This window comes from Papaver somniferum, unplaced genomic scaffold (assembly GCF_003573695.1).
Source record: "Papaver somniferum cultivar HN1 unplaced genomic scaffold, ASM357369v1 unplaced-scaffold_117, whole genome shotgun sequence".
NCBI classification, from domain to species: domain Eukaryota; kingdom Viridiplantae; phylum Streptophyta; class Magnoliopsida; order Ranunculales; family Papaveraceae; genus Papaver; species Papaver somniferum.
The window spans coordinates 608,760-631,498 of record NW_020620714.1 but is presented as its reverse complement, the minus strand read 5'-3'; the positions used below and the strand labels follow the sequence as shown (position 1 = coordinate 631,498).

The following is a 22,739-nucleotide window of genomic DNA, read 5'->3' as shown; positions in this document are numbered from 1 at the left end:
AGGAGAAAGCGCATATGTTGCCTTTCAGAAAGAATCAATCACTTCTTTATAATTTTCGTCAGACTTTGCGATATGTAAGTTTTTGTCCAAGTGAAAATAACAATAGCTTTGATGAGAATTAGGGAACACTTTGGGAATATATTCAACCAACCCTTCACCTCGGTCAGTCATAAAAGTGATAGGGAGATCATCATCCAAAGCTTCCTTCAGATTCTTGAAATAACATTCCCATTTGTCATTAGTTTCAAAACTAATGCATATGCGAGGGGATAAAAACCTACAAAAGGAATTATTAGTTATGTTAAGCAACTTTTAAAAGGAAAACAACTAGTACGTATCAACATCTTGATATGTAGTCTTTTTTCTATTAGAAGGAAAATAATAACCAACTGCTTGACTAAGTGGAAACCTAACACTACATATTGACCTTGCTGAGTATGAGGTAAATCATAATCAGCAAGGTCACTATGTAGATGTATACTCATTTTCAGTATTGTAGTAAATGAGTAATATAACTACCAGACACTACTTATCAACATGTAGTCCTTGTTCTATACTAGTATTGTAGGAAGTATTAGGTTGCCAAGACATGTTGTACTAGTTATATGTCCTTGTATAGACAGTACTAGTGGTACTAGTTATATGTCCTTGTATTATTAATGAAAAAAAAACCATATGAAAAATAAACAAAACTAGTTACCTTGATTGTCGTTAAGATATGTTGTCGCTATGAGACCTCCTCTAAAGGTCCCAGTAAGAAATGTACAATCACAGAAAATTATCGGATGATAGAGTTACATCCCTCTCTCCAATCTCCAAAGCAAACAAAAATTCTATTGAATCTCGTTGTAGCATCACTGAAGTCGAAATCAATATATGACCCGGGGTTTGTTTCCCTAACTACATTAACCCACCAAGCAAGATCAGTGTAATTTTTAAAGACACATACCTATCGTGGTTAGGAACAGGTCTAATAGCTATTGAATATAACTCACGATAACAAGTCACTTTGAAGTAATCTTCGATGTAATCAAGTATCCTTTCTCCAGATCTAGTAATAACTGCAGTAGTGTGTGAGCATGGAAAACCATACACCCACCATCGTTGGCAAGTACAAGTTTTGTTTTCTGGATCTACCATATGAGACCTGCACACACACAATACACTATATTATCTACCAAATATCTACACAGTACATATTGATATGTTATCTGCAGTACACCTAAAAGAAAAGAAAAAATAACTAAAATTCAGATGATTAGGGGGTAAATCCTGACCTTGGAGAATGTACCAAAAGAGGTTAGCATCTGAATGGCTAACTTTCCAGGGCTGGACAATTTGAATGTGTAGTTCAAGCAAGGCTTGATACACAATAGTTAGGAGTTCTGGGTTCATCAAGACACTCCCTTCGCGACGTTCTGACATCAACTCCATAATACGTAGCCCAAACGTCAAGGAAACAACAAGTATATTATACAACATTATATGTAGATTAACAGAACATACATGCTTGTACTGTTACAAAAGAAACAAATAAAATCTTAATACTACATATAAGCTTGTACTGTACTAAGGGAACTGATGCAAACCTGATCTTGTCAACGAACGCACATGTAGGTAACTTCTTATTGCGGTTAATCCAATTATTGAATGATTCGGCAACACTGGATGAAGTCTAACCATAACTACAACCCTTGAAGAACGCACTGGACCACTTTTGTCTTGGAATTTTGCGGCAGTAGTCAGCAACCCAAGGCATTCCCAAATTTACCATTTCTTGAAGAGCTTCCTCGTATCTTGCAGGAGAAAGCGCATATGTTTCCATTCAGAAATAATCAGTTACTTATTTATACTTTTCGTCAGACTTTGCGATATATAAGTTTTTGTCCAAGTGAAAATATCAATAGCTTTGATGAGAATTAGGGAACACTTTGGGAATATATTTAACCCACCCTTCACCTCGGTCAGTTATAAAAGTGATAGGGAGATCATCATACAAAGATTCCTTCAGATTCTTGAAAAAACATTTCCAATTGTCATTAGTTTCACCCTAAATTAATTCATATGCAAGGGGATAAAAACCTACAAAAGGAATTATTAATTATGTTAAGGAACTGCTAAAAGGAAAAAAAAAACAGTACATATCAGCATGTTGATATGTAGTCTTTTTTTGCTAAAAGAAAAATAATAACCAACTGCTTGACTAAGTGGAAAGCTAACACTACATATTGACCTTGTTGAGTATGAGGTAAATCATACTCAGCAAGATCACTATGTAAAAGTATACTCATTGTGTAGTAAATTAGTAATATAACTACCATACACTACTTATCAACATGTAGTCCTTGTTCTATACTAGTATTGTAGGAATTATTAGCTTTCCCAGACATGATGTACTAGTTATATATCCTTATATAGACAGTACTAGTTGCACTCGTTATATGTCCTTGTATTATTAATGGAAAAAAAACATATGAAAAATAAAGAAAACTAGTTACCTTGATTGTCGTTAAAACATGTTGTCTCCATGAGACCTCCTCTAAAAGTCCCAGTAAGAAATGTGCAATCACAGAAAATCATCGGAAGATAGAGTTTACATCCCTCTCTACAAGCTCCAAAACAAACAAAAATTATATTGAATCTCGTTGTAGCATCACTGAAGTTGAAATCAATATATGATCCGGGGTTTGTTTCCGTAACTATATTAACCCACCAAGCAAGATCAGTGTAAAACTTGACATCATCACCAAAAATCTGTTTATGCGACAACTCAAGTGCATGATATGCGTGGTGATACTTGTTGTTGATCTCGCAACTAACTTTAACATAATCTACAATATCTTCTAGCTTTATGAGAGGGTTGTGCCTGACACGCTCATGATTTAAATTGTTCATTAGCTTTCTCGACACTTTTGGATTCTTCGACATATAACCACCACCACAGGTGTGCCTCCCTATATATTCCTTTATCTTAAAAACATCAATAGAACTACCAATGACAGTTGCATGAATCCTCCATGAATAACCTTTCACGCTCTATACGGCGGTGAATCTCTCAAGATAATTCTTCAACTTTCTTACCTCATATCAAGTTCTCATGCAGTATTTTTGGCAAGCTATACGTACAACATCAACACCACTATAGAATAATTATTTTGTATCCTCAAAGATGTCCCCCCAACCATCTGAAAAAAACATTTGGAACCTCTTCACCACCTTTCAAATAACTGTTTTTTGCACTGAAAACTAAGTCTGCATATTGTCAACTTCCATACGCCTAGTAGAGATGCGCCAGATGACATAACATCCACATGAAAATCAAAGAAAGCCGATTTCTTTGCATAATGTAATGAAGCGAGGCTCTGGAGCATTACGTCGGCAAGAATATGAACTAGGACTTCATTCTGGACATAGTTAACAACAATAGTCGATGGAGTCAACCAGTTCCACGTATTACAAATGGCAAATTTGAAATCCTCTAAAGTCGAAGACGATGTAACTAAATATCCAAAGTGATATTGTTTGTGGTATACATGAGTGTAGCAAGCAAAATCTGAATCATGAGCAACGTCAGACATGTTGACCCTGTAAAAAATGATCCAAAAATTAACATATACTCAGTTCATATGTTGTGTTAAAAAATACTTACATATCAGCTATCAAGTGTGTACTACATATGAATATCTTGTCTGATACTTCTTTGATAATGATACAACTTATTAGTGTGTAAGTATTTTTGGTGTACTACATATTTCATATCAATACGTACTGACATGTACTGAGTATCTGAATGGATATGCAGTACGTATTGATATGTTTTTCAATTAGGTTTATCTCGTATTGGTATGTAATGTAGGATAAACATGGTAATACATATTTGTATGTTGTATGCTATGTTCTCGTATTGAAAATACTAATCATACTAGTTATATGTATTCCAAAGATTAAGATAAATTTGTTATAACTACATATTACGTATGAAGATAAATCAGTTTACGACGATTTGATTGCCAATTACTACACGATCTGTCTAATAAAAAACAAATCTCAAAAATACAAAAAACAGATTACAAAATTTACTTAAAAAATGAAAGAAAACTGAATTGAACAATGTAAATCATCATAAACTGAATTGATAGAGAAATTTAACAATGTACATCATAGAAAATTATTTAACCTAATTGTTCATCATGATTTCAACAAGAAGAAAAACAACGCAGCAACAAAGAGAGATGGTTTATAGTCGATACCTTGTTCGAATCTGAGATAAACCTAGTTCGAATCTGAGAAAAACCTAATTGAAAGACACTAGTAACAGCAGAGAGCGAGAGAACGCAGCAGCAGAGTAGCGAGAGATTTGGATCTGAGATGAAGAAAAAAACAGGAAAGAAAGCTCGAATTTGATTTTCTGCTTGTATACAGTTGCAGAAGGGTACGTTGGGTATATACAAATTACGGGTTCAAACGACTTGCACGTGTGCTGGACGAGAGCATAAAAACTCTGGTCCAAAAACATGTTTTTGGACTAGTGATGAATTTTTTTTTTGTGTTGGACCACACATTAACAAGTTTCCTATTACTGGATTAACCAGTAATTCCTAGTTTATTTTTTTTTATCATAGACAGATATCCGAGAGTCGATGGTATCATCACCTGGATGTGTAAATTAGGACGGGCCATCATGTTTATGGCACGACACAACACGTTAAAATTCGAGCACAACACGGCACTAGATGTAACCGACCCAACATGTTTGTTTAATGTGATGTGATGTGCAAGGAAAATAGGCACATCAGCACAAAACAACACGCGACACAACACATCACAGGATGCGAAGAAAGCACGCCACATCATGCGTAAAATACTACACTTACATCACATTTGATGCATATTTCACAAAAAATTCATTGTTTTAGTCGATCTCTGACATTTCATTTTCGTTATGCTAATTTATTTATGTAATAATACATGAACTAACTAAAATATCTCAAAAATATTTATTTTGGAAAACATAAAATAAGTGTATTAGCACAGCACAACACGTCTGAATATGTGGTGCATCCCAACATAGCACGCAGCACACTAAGCACGTGACTTTGTGGGCTGGGTTGTGCCGGGCCGGGACGTTTTTGTTGGAAAACAATTAATAAAACATGTTTTTTAAAGTTTTAATAAAAATTATAATTTATCGTTTTCTTTTGTGAATGAAAACTTATTAGTCCCACACCGTGGAGTTTCCACTTTTAGGTTGTTTTAAGAGACTATATAAGATTTTTAGTCCCACATCGGGGAGTTGCTCTTCTTAAGTTGTATTTGTCAATTATATAAAAAAATTCACTACTTTTGTAAAATCAATGGGAAAGGGGTTGCTCTATATTTTAGAGGGACCCCTAAGGGAAAATATTTTATAGCGTTTCTTAAGCGTTCGCGATTTTCCTTAACGGTTTTTTTCGGAGTTGCCAAGCTCAAGTTGAGCATCTACTACATATGCTAGTAGTAGGTGTAGTAGGGTGTTTTATCCTGGAGATATCCATCCTGTGAGAGCTATAGCATCACTCTTGACTGTATCCGGGCGCTAATGTCTTAAGGGCAACGTGTTGAATACGTGACACACTCTGTTTTTCCAAAGTTTTTCCTTGTTGCTGTTGTGGAGATATGGGAAGCTCGTTCGTTTCGTCAATCAATCACTTCCATTATAAAGGAGCTAAGTATCAATAACTTTTGCTTATTTGATTTTTTCTTTATTTTGATTATTGAACCCAACAATCTTAAGACATTAGCGTTTGTAATAATCATGGATGTTAATTGTGGAGTGAAAAATAAAATAAAAAAAACGAATTTTTGGTCAGCTATTTAATTTCGAAGTTATCTCTTAATCTATAAGGAATTTCGACGAACCCTTTGGGCATAATGTAGTAGACACCTTGATATTTACCCACGAAAACTTTCAGAATTTTTGGAGTTTTAAAAGTATTTGTTTTGATATTTTACAAAACAGAGAAACGTTCCTGAAAAATTCTGACGAGCAGAAATTTGTTGTTAACTAAAGTAGTTTTTATGGGGTAACCATGAGTTTTTTGATACGGTGATTCACATGAAGTTTGTAGATCTAGATGTTATCTTCAAAACTCATATTTTATTTTCCGATTCGGAACTAAGGTTTGTGAGATGTGGTGTATTATGTGATTGGGAAATTGTCGTGTCTGTGATCAAAGTATGAACGGATATTATGACATGAAATTGGAAAGGGACATGGATACCAGGAGCCTATGGATGAACACAAGTCTTCCAAAGCTGACAAAGGCGAGAACATCAAACAATTCTAAGCATACTCTTCAGAAGAAAGGTATGTTTCGTAAAACTGAATCCGACATTACTTTACTTAAGGGTGATTGTTATGTTTGTAAAATTCCTGGCCACGCGGCAGTAAATTGTAGACAACATAAAAACCTTAATAAGTAGAAATTTAATGCTAATTTAGTTGAAACAAACTAGAACGAGTTTAGTGGCATGATGTCGGAAGTTATTTTAATAACCAATGTGAGAGACCAGTAGGTGGACTCTGGAGCCACCAAGAATGTTTGTTGAAACAGAGACCTGTTCACCTCCTATCATAGGATAGAGGATGTCGAGAAACTCTTATTGAGTAACTCATCTGCAATAGAGGTTGCATAAAAGGAAAAGGTCGAGCAGAAGCTCATATCTGTAATATTCTCACATTGAATGAATTGTTCATGTTCCGAGCATATGCGAAAATCTTGTATCTTGTTCTGTTGTATATGGAAAAAGATTTAAGATCTTAATTGAATCTGGAAAACTTGTTGTAACTAGGCAGTGATTTTTTAAGCAAGAGTTATAGGACTTTGGGTCTAATAAGCTTAACGGAAAAACTGATGATGTGAACATAGTTGATTCTTGTGCTTTCATTGTGTGATTGATTGTTTTACGTGGTAGACTTGGAACCGTAAACTTATAAGTCAATGCTTAACTAGCTAGCATAGGCTGCGTACCCAAATTTAGTTTGGATTTTGAACACAAAGGTGAAATCTGTGAAGCATCAAAATATGCTATAAAATCTTTTAGCACAAATGTTTAGAGTAATTCTAAGCCTTTAGAATTAATTCAATTAGGCCTAGTTGACATGAGTTCAACCCAAAACCACTGTGGTAAAAGATGGTTTATAACTTTCGTAGATGATTGTACGAGGTACTATCTTGTATACTTGCTTAGGGATAAGGATGACGCCTTAGAAGCCTTAAGATGTATAAACTTGAAGTTGGAAACCAATTAGAAGCCTTGAACATAACAACCGTATCCTTAAGGAGATGATAATTGCCATGTTGATTAGTTCAGGATTACCTGCGGCCTTGTGGGGGAGGCAGTCCTCTTAACTAGTATATCCTGAATAAGTACCCTTTTAAGGATCAGATGAAACTCCATATGATTTATGGAAAGGTAGATGACCTTCTTATGAATGCGTCAAAGTGTGGGGGTGTTTGACTAAGATTGTAATTCCTCTTCCTAAAAGAACTAGATTGAAACCAAAAATGTTGATTGTGTCTTCATATAGGGTATGCTGAGTATACTTCTACATATAGATTTTGGTTTGTGTTCTGATTTTTTCTGACTTTGTGTGAATATTATTACGGAATCTAGGGATGCTGAGTTCTTTGAACATGTTTATTCTAAACCTGTACCTCATTAGAGATGTGTTGTTGATCCCCTAGATTTATTTTCAAATAGTCAGAACTTATTTAAAGGAAGATGAAGTTAAGGTTGAGCCTAAGAGAAGTAAAAAATTAGACTTGAGACTTCTTATGAAACCGACTTCATAACATGCCTAGCTTAGTCTGAGCCCAGACTTGTAAAGAAGCCTTGATATCTACTGAAACCCCATTCTGGTAAGAAGCTTCATTTAGTGAAATGGACTCAGTCCGTCGGAACCAGACTTGGGAGCTTGCTAGTTTACCTCCAGGAGTAAGACCATGGATGTAAATGAGTCTTTAAGAGGAAACATAGGTAGATGGAACTGTGGAAAAATATTAGCTAAGTTGGTAGCTAAAGGCTATAAACTAAAAGAAGGTGTATATTTCCTTGATTCTTATTCATGTGACGAATTACTTCTGTTGAGATGCTAATTGATATTGCTCATAAACAACTTGGAGATACATCAGATGGATGTTAAGACAGCTTTTCTAAAACCGTGAATTAGATAAAGAAATTTACATAGACCAACCTGATGACTTTGTAGTGAAAGGTTATGAAGACAAAGTTAGTAAATTGAACGAATATTTGTATGGTTTTCAAATAAGCACGTAAACAATGACATGGAAAATTTGATCATGTGATAATGTGTAGTGGATTTAAGTTAATGAATCTTACAAGTGTATTTACAAGTAACTTGTTAAGGATGCTTGTGTGACTGTATGCTTGTATGTTGATGATATGCTTATACTTGATATAAACATAAATGTGATTAATTCCACTAAAATCATGCACTGAATGAGAACGTTGACTTGAAAGACTTAGGCCCTTTTGATGTAATCTTAGGGATGAGGATTAGTCTTAGTCATTCTCGTTATGTTGAATTTGTGCTTATGAGATACAATCAGCCCGATTGTAAGCCTGCGTGCACTCCATACGATTCTTATTGTAGACTCGAGAAAAATAAGGGTAATGGAGTATCTTCACTTGAATACTCAAGAGTTATAGGATGTCTGATGAATTTAATGAACTGTAAGAGTCCAGACATTGCCTATATTATGAGTGAGTTAAGTAGATATAGTTATAGTCCAGAGAAAGAGCATTTGGATGCACTTAGTAGAGTATTATGGTACCTAAAATACTCTATCACCTTTTGTTTGATTTATGAAAGGTATCTTATTATCCTTGAGGGACCTTGTGATGAAAACTGGATAGTTGACTCAGAGGATTCTAAGTCTACGAGTGGATATGTTTTCACTCTAGCAGGAGAGTTTATTTTTGGAATATTTCCAAACATACTTATATTGCTCAATTCATTATGGAATCTGAGAGTATTGCATTAGATAAAGCACGAGATGGGGCCGAGTGCCTAAAATGCTTTTTAGAAGACATTTCTCTATGGCATAGGCCTGTGCCAGCTATATCTATATATTGTGTTAGCCAAGCTATAATAGCTAAAGCTAAAAATAACTAATTTCAATCGGCGTTATTTCCATAGATTGGATAAAGTCCAAGGAGAATATCGCACAACCTTTGACGAAAGGTTTATTCAAAGAGATAGTTAAAAATGCATCGAGGGGGATGGGGATTTAAGCTCATAAATTAAACTTGCCATGAAGGATACTCAACCTTGCTGACTGGAGATCCCAAGATCAAGGTTTCGAATGAGATAACTAATTTGTGGTGGGTAAAGGTAAAAACTATAATAGAATTTCATTCTCCTTCCCTTCCATATGGTGTAGACGTGATAGTGTGACTGCATGTGAAGGATGACTTTTAAGAAGTCTTAATGAGTTATATAGTTTCAATTTAAGATTGAAATGGGGTGTAGCAGTAAACACTATTGATTGAACTCACCTATCTGAATGAGGAAGTGGGCCTCTTCCTATGAGAATATGAGCTTTAATTCTCTAGAGCATTCTGAGAAACAGGATATGTCCAGGGCCAAATTGGACAAAACGACACGAGCTTGGCAGCAACATTGGAGATATCATCCGTGGTATTTATCGCAAATTACATCAAACGCTAGCAGTTCAAGACATAGTTCACTGTCTCTAGCAAGTAATTCCGGTAATATCTCACTAAGCAAAGGTTCAAGACCTCATGGACACCTCAGCCTAAAATGGTATTTCCTGCGTTTTTTTGTGATTTTCATTTTGATGGTTTTGGTATTATTGGAACTTAGGACCTAAGGGTCACTAAGGGTTCACTAGTTCATGCTTTTTCACTTTGGTGAAAGAAAACTTTAGTCTCACTTGTAAGGAACTAAAGATGAAAGCTCTCTATACTATATGATCTTTGCAATCCATAGTATGACCCTGGGTCAACACATTGTTGTGTGAGGGAGATGACGTTGGAATGGCTAGTATAACTTCAACATGCACGATCTGTCTGTCTATACAGTCAGTTCGGGTCGTGAGATTGAGTTGTTGATTTACCAAGATCTATCTGTGTTTTCGTGTTTTATTGAGTTTTCATTCATGTGGGGGATTGTTGGAAAAAAATTAATAAAACATGTTTTTTAAAGTTTTAATAAAAATTATAATTTATTGTTTTCTTTTGTGAATGAAAAACTTATTAGTCCCACACCGTGAAGTTTCCACTTTTAGGTTGTTTTAAGAGACTATATAAGATTTTTAGTCCCACATCGGGGAGTTGCTCTTCTTATGTTGTATTTGTCAATTATATAAACAAATTCACTAGTTTTGTAAAATCAATGGGAAAGGGGTTGGTCTATATTTTAGAGGGACCCCTAAGGGAAAATATTTTATAGCGTTTCTTAAGCGTTCACGATTTTCCTTAACGGTTTTTTCGGAGTTGACAAGCTCAAGTTGAGCATCTACTACATATGCTAGTAGTAGGTGTAGTAGGGTGTTTTATCCTGAAGATATCCGTCCTGTGAGGGCTATATCATCACTCTTGAGTGTAGCCGGGCGCTAATGTCTTAAGGGCAACGTGTTGAACACGTGACTCACTCTGTTTTTTCAAAGTTTTTCCTTGTTGCTGTTGTGGAGATATGGGAAGCTCGTTCGTTTCGTCAATCAATCACTTCCATTATAAAGGAGCTAAGTATCAATAATTTTTGCTTATTTGATTTTTTTTTATTTTGATTATTGCACCCAACAGTTTTACACCTCATCACCCAACAATTTATCATTGTTTTACAATGGCACTGCATTTTAATAACAGATGAAGGGTATTTTTTTTTTTTGCATTGGCATGTCAATATCAGTAGGTGAGTTTTTTCTATTGTGCCTCATCTCCGGCCTTTTTGAGCCATTTAACTCGGTAGTTGCGTCAACTGCGCTTCACGAGTACTAACCTGTTGGGTTTGGGGTAGGGCATTATTGCCGATCTTAGCCAATAATTTTTGGAACTTGACTCGAAATTCCTAAATGGTCGGTGCCGATCTTGCTTCTACAATTCTCCTAAGAAATCCAAGTACGGTTGCGGCCACGCCTTGCATACAAGTCCTCTTTTTGTTGAAATTGGAATATTTTTACAACCTTAAATAAAGAAGACATAGTGAATATTGAAAGAAACGACGTAAAAAGGATAGAAATTTGTTCCATTTCAGATTTCAAATAATATATTTGTTTTTGAAAAGTAGGCTTAGGATAGAAATCTATTCCATTCCAGATTTCAAATAATATATTTGTTTTTGAAAAGTAGGCTTGTGTGATTTTACACAAGAAATAAGAAGATCATTTGAAGAAAAAAAAATCATGTTATTTCCTACTTTAACCTTGAAAATAAAATGGTCTTCGTGATATTTTTATAAATAGTCTTCTACTATTGGACAAATAGTCTCCTACTCTTCTTGATATTTAAAAAGAAAAATAAATAGGAGAGACAAATGGTCCCCACTTCATTAAAAGAGAGAGTCCTTAAAAGAGTGAATTCTATGTAGAATTCACTTTTAGACCTTCATTCCTTGGGGTTTCCAAATATGAGTCTAATTAAGACCCTTTTCTTAAAACTCATCTCCCAAAGTAAATGTTGTGTTATGCATTTTAAATCTGGATAAGCATAAAAATATGTTTTTTTAGCATTATTTTATATTAAAAATAAATGAATAAAATTGATGACATGAAATTAGTTAGGGGTCATTTTGAAAGAGAGTTTAGACTTTCTTTAACACCTTCTTATTTAATATTTCATTCCTCATAATTTGTAGGACCTAACTATTGGAGATGTATTTATACTAAATGGGAGTCTAAAACCTAACGTGTCATTCAAAAAAAAATATTCACACCCTTCATTGGAGAAAAACCATTCTTCTTATGATTTTATCGTATATTATTTATACTTGTATTTGTTTTACTAAGGGAATCCTTCTCTTTCTCTTGTCGTATTTTTCGGTATTGTACCTTTATGGTGTGTTCTTGTTACTTTATATTCTCTTATTTTCGATCTTAAACTCATTGTAGCCTCGAATTTCCCTTAATGATAAGGTTCCTTGTTTAGCAAAAAAAAAAAAAAAAAAAAAGATATATTTGACTTTGCATTTAAGGTTCCTTGTTTAGCTACCCTATTTTATTTTATTTTTTGACTTTCCATTTTTTGAGGAAACTACAGCAAAAAAAAATCGGGAAATATTGGGGTATACCTAGATTAATTGGGGTATATCTAATAAGACAAAATATGATCATTAGGAAGTAAAACCCAAAACCCCTTATCCACATATATTGAAAAAATGACTAATTTACCCTTATTTAATTAACACTAATAAATCTGTTTAGGTTAATTAATTTAGTTATTTAGTTAAATTATGTTTTATTTAGATTGAACTCATGCATTATATGGGATGATTTTTGAGAAAAAAATGTTTTGAGATTTTTTTTTGTAATGGAAATGAAACCACACTAGCCAAACTCTTCTAAAAAGGGGACTGCAAAGCTTCTTAGTGGTATCGTTCTCCAAATTATAGAAGAAATCAACACTTTCAGAAATCACGGTATGAAAAATCGGCATGCTCGACCAAACTACAAGATAACGACCTTCTCTAGCCGACAAGGTATTAATTCCATAACCTGTCGACTAATCTTTAGTTGTCAAGGTCGAGAATGCTAAACACTGACGACTAAAAATCTTATACACAGAGAAGGAATTTTAGTTATAATTGGTCGTTATGGTCGAAATTTCTTAACGTGGCGACCAACACTAAGCCGTCAAGGCAGTTTTCCCAACCATGTCGATTAATCAAAAAATTACACAGAGAAAATGTTTTATGGTACATGTTGGTCGGCAAGGTTAAAATTTTCAAAACAGGACGACCGTAATTACTACATATTAGTGGACAAAGTATAAGGATGAATATCTTGACGACTCTGTGGATATATTTTCAGAGATGAAAAGTCGTCACGGTATTCATCCAAGGAAAATGACGACCAAAATAAAACTTCAAAAGTCGTCAAGGTCGATGAAGAAATACCCTGATGACTATATAACTGCAAATCAACAATTTCAGTTTTTTCGCCATATTTTGACCGTCAAACAACAAAATAAAGTATTGGTTGTTAGATTGGGAAGAAGAATGAATTCATTTGAGCATGAAAAAAACAAGGGGCTACTTTTTAATCGACAAATTATTCTTGAGACGAAATGATAGAGAAGAAGAAGAAAACGATGGAAGATTAGAAGTAATGGTTGTTAGTAGGGCTGTCAATGGATCCGGACCCTTCCAAATACCATTAGACCCGGAACCTACTCAAAAAAGTTGGGTCTGGTTCCATAATAAGTGGATCCAGAATTGGACCCGTTAAAAACCCTGGGTACCCGTCGGTTCCGGGTACCCGTTGGGTATTAATTAAATTATAAAGAAAATCTTAAAAAACTTAATATCTTGCTCTTTTTGGCTTGAATCTAAATTATTTTTTATAAAAATTAATTATTATTTCCTTATTAATGTACTAAATAAAGATTTAATGTTATCAAAAATGACAAATGAAAAAAATCAAAGCCAAAACTAACAAATTGCTTATGATTTAGTTAAAGAGATAAATAAAAAAATAAATAACCGGGTACTTGATATCCGTGGGAACTCAACGGGTATTACCCGTTTGGACTCGTTAAGATTCGGGTCTAAACGCATAACTACCCGTCAGGTCCCAAGGTGTTAATGGGTCCAACTTTAAGACCCAGAACGGGATCCAATTCCACCGAGTCCAGTTCTGGTTCCGAGTAATGAGTACCCATTGACAGCCCTACTTGTTAGGTTGGGAAGGGAGTTGATTGGTTTGAGATTGGGAAGAAAAAATATTTGGTAAGGGTATTAAGATAAATTTATCCTATTTGGACACCTCTAACCCTATAATAGAATTCACTTAAAATCGAGTATACCCCAATTAATCCGGATAATATCCTGATCCGGCGGGTAAGAAAAAAGAAAACACGAGAGTAAGAAATAACAGGAAATCGACTCAGCATTGCGCAATTCTAGGTGCAGTACTACTAACACGTCCCCTCCTTATTCAAAGCATTACTGACAACAACACCAAACTTCTTCTAAAATAAAAGAAGAACAACTGAACAAGATTGTATCATCGAGGGTGGACTTCAGAAACTGTAAGTTCATTCACGCTCCATGTCCCTGCTTCAATGTTTGACTCGTCCTTCGCGCTTCTTTGTTCTCCACTGTTGCTGCCTAGATTTGGATGTCTCGTACTATCAGCAAAAAATGCAGGTTCTGAAGGTAAGTCGGTATTGATGTCCGAATAGGTGTTGAGCATTTGGACAACTGTGGGCATTGTGGGTCTATCTGCAACATTTTCTTGAACACATAGCAATGCGACATGGATGCATCTCACCGCTTCATTTCTAGAATATGTGTCTTTCAAAGTTGGATCTAATATTTCAATAGCAGATCCATCATTCCAATGTCTCCATACCTGCATCAATTTCACCTCCGATTTATTATGCATTGCGTAAACAAAAGTAGCTGAACGCAAAAAGGTACTCCCTCCATTTTTAGGTCAAATTAAAAAAGTGACAGTAATACTTTTTTTCCAGAAACCTAGATAGTATTATTAATTGGTACTCACGTAGCTTAGAAGGTCCCGAGCAATTTCTGATTTATGAAAACCGTTGTTCCTCCGTCCACTAAGAATCTCTAAAACTAAAACACCAAAACTAAACACGTCTGATTTCACAGAAAATTTTCCATGCATTACATACTCAGGAGCCATGTAGCCACTGAAATCCAACCACCAAAACCAAATAGGAACATCAGAACAAGTTTTTAATACAGTTATAATCAGTCATATGTTCAACGATTCAAAGTTTATATATGCTTGCTGGGTTCCGACTATTCTTTTTGTACTTGCTTGAGTTTGATCAAGCACAAAAAGCCTAGCCATGCCGAAGTCTGCAATTTTTGGATTCATGTCTTTATCCAGTAATATGTTGCTGGCTTTGAGATCCCGGTGGACAATCTTAAGTCGAGACTCCTCATGAAGATAGACAAGTCCTGCTGCTACCCCTTTAATAATCTTGTACCGTCTTTCCCAATCCAGTTGTGCACATTTTATTGGGTCTACACATTCATACGACCCAAAAAAAACAAAACTTTGAGACAACATTTTAATCTAAAAAAGTATCTACGGATCGAACAACAACGATACACAGAAATAGAGTGAGAGGCAAACCGAATAGGAATTTGTCAAGGCTTGCATTAGGCATGAATTCATAGATGAGTAGCTTTTCTTCACCGGATAGACTGAAACCAACAAGCTTCACAAGATTTCTGTGCTGAAGTTTAGCTACTAATGTAACTTCATTTTTGAACTCTCGGTCACCTTGTCCTGAATGTTCGGATAGCCTCTTCACCGCTATATGTTGCTCGTTTGATAGTGTACCCTGAGGACATCAAACGAAACCAAAAAGTAAAAGTTCTAATTAAACAATCTGAAAAGCAATAAAACAATCACCTATATATGGGGAATTTATAGCTTTCTTTTGCATGCGTTTTATATGTTTCTTACCTTGTATACAGGGCCAAACCCACCTTCTCCGAGTTTATTAGCTTCAGAGAAATTATTTGTTGCAGCACTTATTGTGCTGAAGTTGAATTGCAAAGATTCTGTACTTTGAATCTCCTCATCGACATCTTCATCAGCAAAACAACAGTAAGTATTGTGGGAGCGCAAATTAGTAAGATGTTCTAATTTGGTAAAGTTATCAAACCATGTGAAGAAGCATATACTATATATATATATATCCCTAAGAATCATGTGTTGAGGCTGCTGCGCGCTTACCGTCAAAAAACTCTGTCCGTCTTTTCTTTTTCCTCTGGAAACAGAAGAACCAAATGGAAATGGCACAAAATGCTACAATTACTGCAGGAACAACTATACAAACAACAAGTATGGATGACTTGATACCATTTGCTGCACGAATATAAACATTTTTTAATTAGCTAGGCTCAGACTGAAAGTATGAATACAGTCTGGTTGAATATATTATCACATAACAAAGAAGTGCTACTTACCGTCCGGTGTGGTTGTGTTGGTTGAAGAAGGCGGGGATACGAGAGGCAGTGGTGCAGGAGATGGTGAGGGAGTAGTTATAGATGGAAATAAAGGATATATTTCAAATCTCACATTAAAACTAGGTTTGAGAATTTGTCCACCCCGTGACGCCTCAGTCAAATTCCGTAACTGAGATAGTGATAAAAGAAGACCCTGATTACAATCACTTAATGATATATCTTCAGTACACTGTACATATCCATATATTTTAATCATATCTGTAAAAGGTGTATCACCAGTAGCAAATTTGGTAGAGCCATTAATATTGGACGCAACTTTTCCTGATAAACCATCCATGAAATCACTTAAAATTTGTCTAAACTGATCTGGATTAGAAATATTTCTAGTATTCGCTAAATAAACCGCTGGTCTATCCTGCCTAATATTAAAGTAAGATTGATTCGAATACCTTAACATACATATATCATACCAAAGAATTGCTTGTTTAGAATTTGGACATCTATAATTTTCTTTTATCTCTTTAGTACCGATTTTGATACAACCTTGACACACATCTAGTGGAACATCACCTCTACACTGGAACGATCCATAAACAGTATCCAGATTTCGGCCAACGGTGGCATTATAGTATCCATTTTTTATGCTTGAATTGCCGGCTAAGGACATTGAAGGATGAAGAAGGTTGAGATTTTTTTTGAAATGTACCGTTAGTAGTGTAATTATCACCAGAACAAGAATGGTATCGATATTGGTATGCTTGTGCAGTTGGGTATTGTATGATCAGTAAACTAGAAAGAGAGAACAATAAGTAGATGAGAATGATAAATACATGATTGGAAGTAGAGTGACCCATTTTTTAGTTTCTGATGCTCAATTTATTTTTTATTTTTCGTATTATATTAATAGCCAAGCAGTATCTTCATGAAACGCAGGGGCCGGTTTGGCTTATAAATTCTATGAAAGCTAAAAAATCATTTCTAACCACAAGTTTGAACGTATGATTTAAGTTTAGGAGGCATATTTTTGCAAAAGACTGAGTCAAGCAATTAATTTGGCCATATTCCTAGTACACTGCCCTACCATCTTGAATAAGAGTGCCTCATCATTATTAGTACAGTAACACAAGTAAAGAAAATTCGAAGAGGAAATTTTCAAGGATGAGAATGGAGATTTCTCCGGGCACTTAAATGTTCTTCAAAATTTTAATGCTTTCTATGGCAATTATGCGAAAGGTATATGTGATCATCCAGTTTGGAATTATGCAAATAGGGATTTGAAGACTTGTGTGGACGTGTCCTTTGGGTGTGCTTCTGTTTGGCCAGTATGGAAACAGATTAGGCCGGGATTTGAGTTGGCCTGGTCTGCAGATCAATGTGAAACCCTTTTCCCCCAGTTAATTGTGCTCTTATGAGTATACCATTGGTGGTTTAAGTTGGCAGAATATGTGTCCATTTGTTCTTAAGAATATCTGGATTTAAAGAAACAAGTGTATCTTGGTTTTTCTTTTTTCTTTTTTGATTCGTAAAGAATTATGCCGAAGAGATTCAAACTCAAATTAGGTCATCAAATGAGTATCAAGTAAATTCTAGTCGGGCCAGTTTGGCTTAAATTCTATGATAGTACGAAAACTCAGAAATTTCTAACCACAAGTTTGAACGTATGATTTAAGTTTCAGTGGATCAGTTGTATTTGTGCAAAAGACTCCCAAGTCAAGTAATTAATTTGGACATATTCCTAGTTTTAATTTGTTTGATCAGACAGCTAAGGTCTTGGAGACACGGCTCGCTTTCATGTTCACGTTGCAAGCAGTACGAGAGGGTCCTAAACAAAGGAAATTCGAAGGAATCACGACTCATGAAAAGAGACGCCAGTTATTTCTTATTCTGTTCTTTTCTCTTAGCGTGTACTTTCTCTTCGATCACCTTCCACTACTGCCCTTCCTCTTTCCGGTTCGAGTCCAATTCTGTGCACACCCTTTTAAAGAGTGTGCACATGACAAATACTATATAGTGACAATTCAATTTCATTTAAATCTAATTACGACAATAATATCTAATAGTTTCCTAAATTATAGTATATTCAATATTTACCTTTTTTTTTGCATCTCTGCAATCTGCTAACCAAACCAATGGCAATTATGCTATGAATTAGTGATTCAGTTCCCATAATAGTTCACCACCTAAGCAAATAATGTCTAAATATTAGATGACCTGGCAATGAATTATACATAATTTAAGTAGGAAATAACATTTAGTCTCTGAAGAGGTTGGTACAGTTAACTCAATCAACTGTCTGTTTGGTCCATTTTGAAAATATATATTATAGTTTGGTCCTATGATGACGTCATGTATGATGTAATTATCATTTGGTAGGGACAGAAATACAATTTTGGGACCATATATATAGAAAAAAACCTAGAAAATATCTTATTTTTCAGAGTCACTTTTCTCTCTTCTTTAGTTTCAGATCTAGTTTCTCTTCTTTTCTCTCTTTTTTCCATTTTTTTCTGCTAGTAATGAAGAAGATAATGATGAACCTTTATCTCTTCTCTCCATTTTTTCTCTACTAGTGATGAAGAAGATGAGTGATGATGAATACGATGTAGTTTTGTGTTTTTTTTATGTTTGCTGATGTTTTGATGATGAAGACGGTGATGTTGAAGATTTCTACCGCTATTTATGATGATGAGGATGAACCTTTATCATCTTCACATGCTTGGGTAAGTTTCGGATCTACAAAAGAACCTTGAAATCCTTTGATTTTTTCATCATCACTTTGGATCTTCTGTTCTTGATTTTTGGATCTGCTATTATTGTTGTCCGTGTTGTTGTTGAAGATGAAGACGAAGATGAACTTTGTTGTTGTTTGTGTTGCTTTAAAGATGAAGATGAAACTCTGTTGCTGCTCGTGTTGAAGATGAAGATGAACTTTTGTTGTTGTTGCTGTTGAAGATGAAATAGAACTCTATTGAAGATGAAGAATGATGAAGACGATGAATTTCATCAAACAGAATGAATTCGTGTTTGATGAAGATGAACTTTGATTTTTATGGATTTTTTTTGTGTGTTCATGTAAAGAATGAACTCGGTTTTCATATAGGTTTTATTAGGAGTTCATTTGAAAGAATGAACTAGAGTTTCATATAGGTTTTATTAGGAGTTCATTTGAAAGAATGAACTACAATATGAGTTCATTTTACAAACGAAGTGTTATACGAGTTCATTTTACAAAATGAACTGCTAGAAAATTAACTAGGTTCAATCTACAAACGAAGTGCTATACGAGTTCATTTTACAAAATGAACTGCTAGAAAATAAACTATGTTCATTCTACAAAATGAACTACAATACGAGTTTATTTCTACAAACGAAGAGTTATACGAGTTTATTTCATGAAAAATGAACTAGATTCATTCTACAAAATGAACTGATATATAATTATGGGAATATAACATATACGAAAATTAATGAGAAAACAGTATAGAAAGGTATTTTTGTCCACTTGATATTTTTAAATAATTATGGACCAAACATGAAACGACTTTTCCTGCTTGACCAAATAGACTTGGGACCACCTAAAAAAGGACCAAACGATTATTTTCCCTGAATTTAAAATATATAATTTAACTTTGATTTAAAGAAAAGTTGGAGTTTATTTCGATTTTTGGGAAGAAGTAGAATTTAAATGGATTGCTAGTAGATAATTAGCTTGTTTGGTTTCATTTTTGACTTAAACTTTCTAGGCTACAGATAATAATGCATAGGGTACATATAAAACAAACCAAGATATGTTCTAGCCAAATGGTTTGTAAAATTGTTTTTTCATCTATAATTTGTAATGATCTTTCCCATGCCTTGGTTATTATGATATAATTAACTCTGCTCAATGGCCTTCTTCAGCTCAATAGCCTTCTTCAGGAACGCAAGGGCCAGTTTAGTATTAAATTCTATCATGACATGAAAATAATTCTTATCTACAATTGAAGATTGTGGGTGCATTATGATCGGCTCTCAGTGGACTAGGTCATAGTTGTGGAAGACTCACGAGTCAATTGATTTGGACATATTACTAGGTTACTTCCCTACCATGTTAAATAAGAGGATGTCATTAATGGCAATACAGATTAGACCCAAATAAAAATGTAGGTCTTAAATCATTATTCATTTTGACTTCACGTTGCAAGCACCAAGCAGTAATCAACCGGGACAGAGGGTCGCAATAATTAGATCCCACGAAATAAAGCTCAAAGAAGAAAATCTGTACAATGAGAATGCAGTAATCAACGGGGACAGAGGGTCGCAATAAATAGATCCCATGAAACAAAGCTCAAAGAAGAAAATCTGTACAATGAGAATACAACAAAACTATTTTAACATAATATCAGATAATATAACATTTTCGCTAAAATAATAGAATTTTCCGGTCTCAGCGGGATCTTAATGTTAAAATAATAAATCCGATAAATCTAGAATTCATAGCTTAGTTTGGCTGACTCAGCCTGTCTAAGTGGTGGTAAGAATTTTTCCTTGGAAAAGATAAATGCACAATCGTAGTTTGTTCAACTTAAATGTTATTATTTGTATTTTATTATTTGGTCTCTCATTAATTGCTCATGATGGATGATTTATTAAAATTTTATTCCCCTTAATTAATCTAATAAACACATAATTTCATTAATAACTAATGTTACTAAACTTATATCAATATAAACTATTAATGGTTGTTTCTCACAAGTGATGATTGTGATTGGGATTATAAATACATTTAACGTACAAAATACTTACATATCACTAGTGTCCCATTATTGGTGCCCCACTTAGACAAAAAAAAAAACAAGTAGGAAATACCATATAGTCCTAAATATAACATATTAGACAGGATCTAGTCCAGTTGACTCAGTCAACTGTCTGTTTAGTCCTTTTTTGAAAAATATATTATCGTTTGGTCTTATAAATTATAGTTTGGTCCTAGGATGGATAATATCCACGCGGAATGACGTCATGGATGATGTAATTTTCGTTTTGTAGTGGCAGAAATACCCTTCCGTATATATATAGTTAATTGGTAAGAGAGAAGAAATCATTTCTCAAATCTAATTTCTCTCTGCTGTGTGATTTTTTCTAGGATTTTTTTTTCCTTTGCTGCTTCAATTAAATGACGAAGATGAAGATGTCGTCGGTTAATTTGGAGAGATTACAAAGATGAATTCGAAAATTGATTTGATTACGAAGATTTACAAAGATTGATTTCAAGATTTGATTTTAATTTTTCAGCTGCTGCCAAAGAAGATGAAGATTGAAACGAAGATGATGAAGATTGAAACGAAGATGATGTAGACGGTTTGATGTTGGAATTATTAAAAATCTTAATAATTATTTGGAATAACAGTTCCAAACTAACTGTTTTTATATGATTACTTTTTATTTATTTACTTTTGTGTGTGTAGTGAGTGTTAATCTTTTTTTGATTATGCAAGATTGTTTGTTTTTTTCCATAATTTATTTATGTTGCTGTTGAAGATGATAAAGATGATGACTTCATTTCTGAAATGAAGTCTGTTTTTTTAGGCTTTTATATGGACTTTATTTCTGGAATGAAGTCTGTTTTTTTAGGCTTTTATATGGACTTTATTTCTGGAATGAAGTCTATTCTTTTAGGCTTTTATATGGACTTCATTAGTGGAATGAAGTCTGTTCTTTTAGGCTTTTATATGGACTTCATTTATGGAATAATGTCTGTTTTTTAGGCTTTTATATGGACTTCATTTCTGGAATGATGTCTGTTTTTTTTGGTGATTTCTGAAAGAAAAAACAAGTAGAAATTAACATAAAAAGAATCGGTTTCTCGATGAAGAGACTCAGGAGAGAGAGAAAAAGATATAACCGTTTTTAGGAAATTATTGTGTTTAGGCGGTAATGGTTAGAGGGGGTATTATTGACTGTTTGGTATTTTTTAATAATTATGGACTAAATGGTAAAGGTGATTTCTAAAATGACTAAACTGATGTGGGCCCGAACCTAAGAGGACTAACTCATATTTTCCCAAAAAATAAATCCATAGGTCTGTATGAATCCTAATTCCATAAATGTCATATTAAAAAAATTATAATAAAAAAATTATCCTATTAATAATTATATAAATATATTTCTATCAAATAATGCTTAGATTTGCTAACAATTATATAAGTGGTATGGTGGTTGTGGTGAGTAGTGTAGATGGAAATAACGTTATGGCATTACTGACAAATGGTGGTGGAAGCTTTTTCAGTAGCAAGAATGGTAATGTCAACTATTGGTGAACAACGGTGGTGGCCGGTGAAAAATAAAATGCATTTATATCCTTCAATATAACAACGAGTATTTGATTAGTCTTTTTATATTTCTCCAAATGAGTTAGTTGCACGGTATTAAATCACTATCACTTTTTTGCTTACTCCTAGGTCATGTTTTACACTAGTATAAATATGGACTTTGGTGACAGTTCAAAATTCAAAACAATGACAGTTCACTAATGAACTGTCACCAAAGAATTGATGGGAGATATAAG

General features: G+C 34.2%; 1 protein-coding gene across 1 annotated transcript; it reads right to left on the bottom strand.

Moving 5' to 3' along the window:
• Positions 1–14,009: 14,009 nt before the first annotated feature.
• Positions 14,010–17,068, bottom strand: LOC113329899 (putative receptor-like protein kinase At4g00960). Its single transcript, XM_026576729.1, has 7 exons — positions 16,193–17,068; positions 15,960–16,091; positions 15,687–15,811; positions 15,351–15,561; positions 15,001–15,238; positions 14,748–14,898; positions 14,010–14,594 (listed from the first exon to the last, which is right to left on the bottom strand). Exons 1-7 carry the CDS (start codon positions 16,857–16,859, stop codon positions 14,247–14,249), a joined length of 1,872 nt encoding a protein of 623 aa, XP_026432514.1. The 5' UTR covers positions 16,860–17,068; the 3' UTR covers positions 14,010–14,246.
• Positions 17,069–22,739: the final 5,671 nt, after the last annotated feature.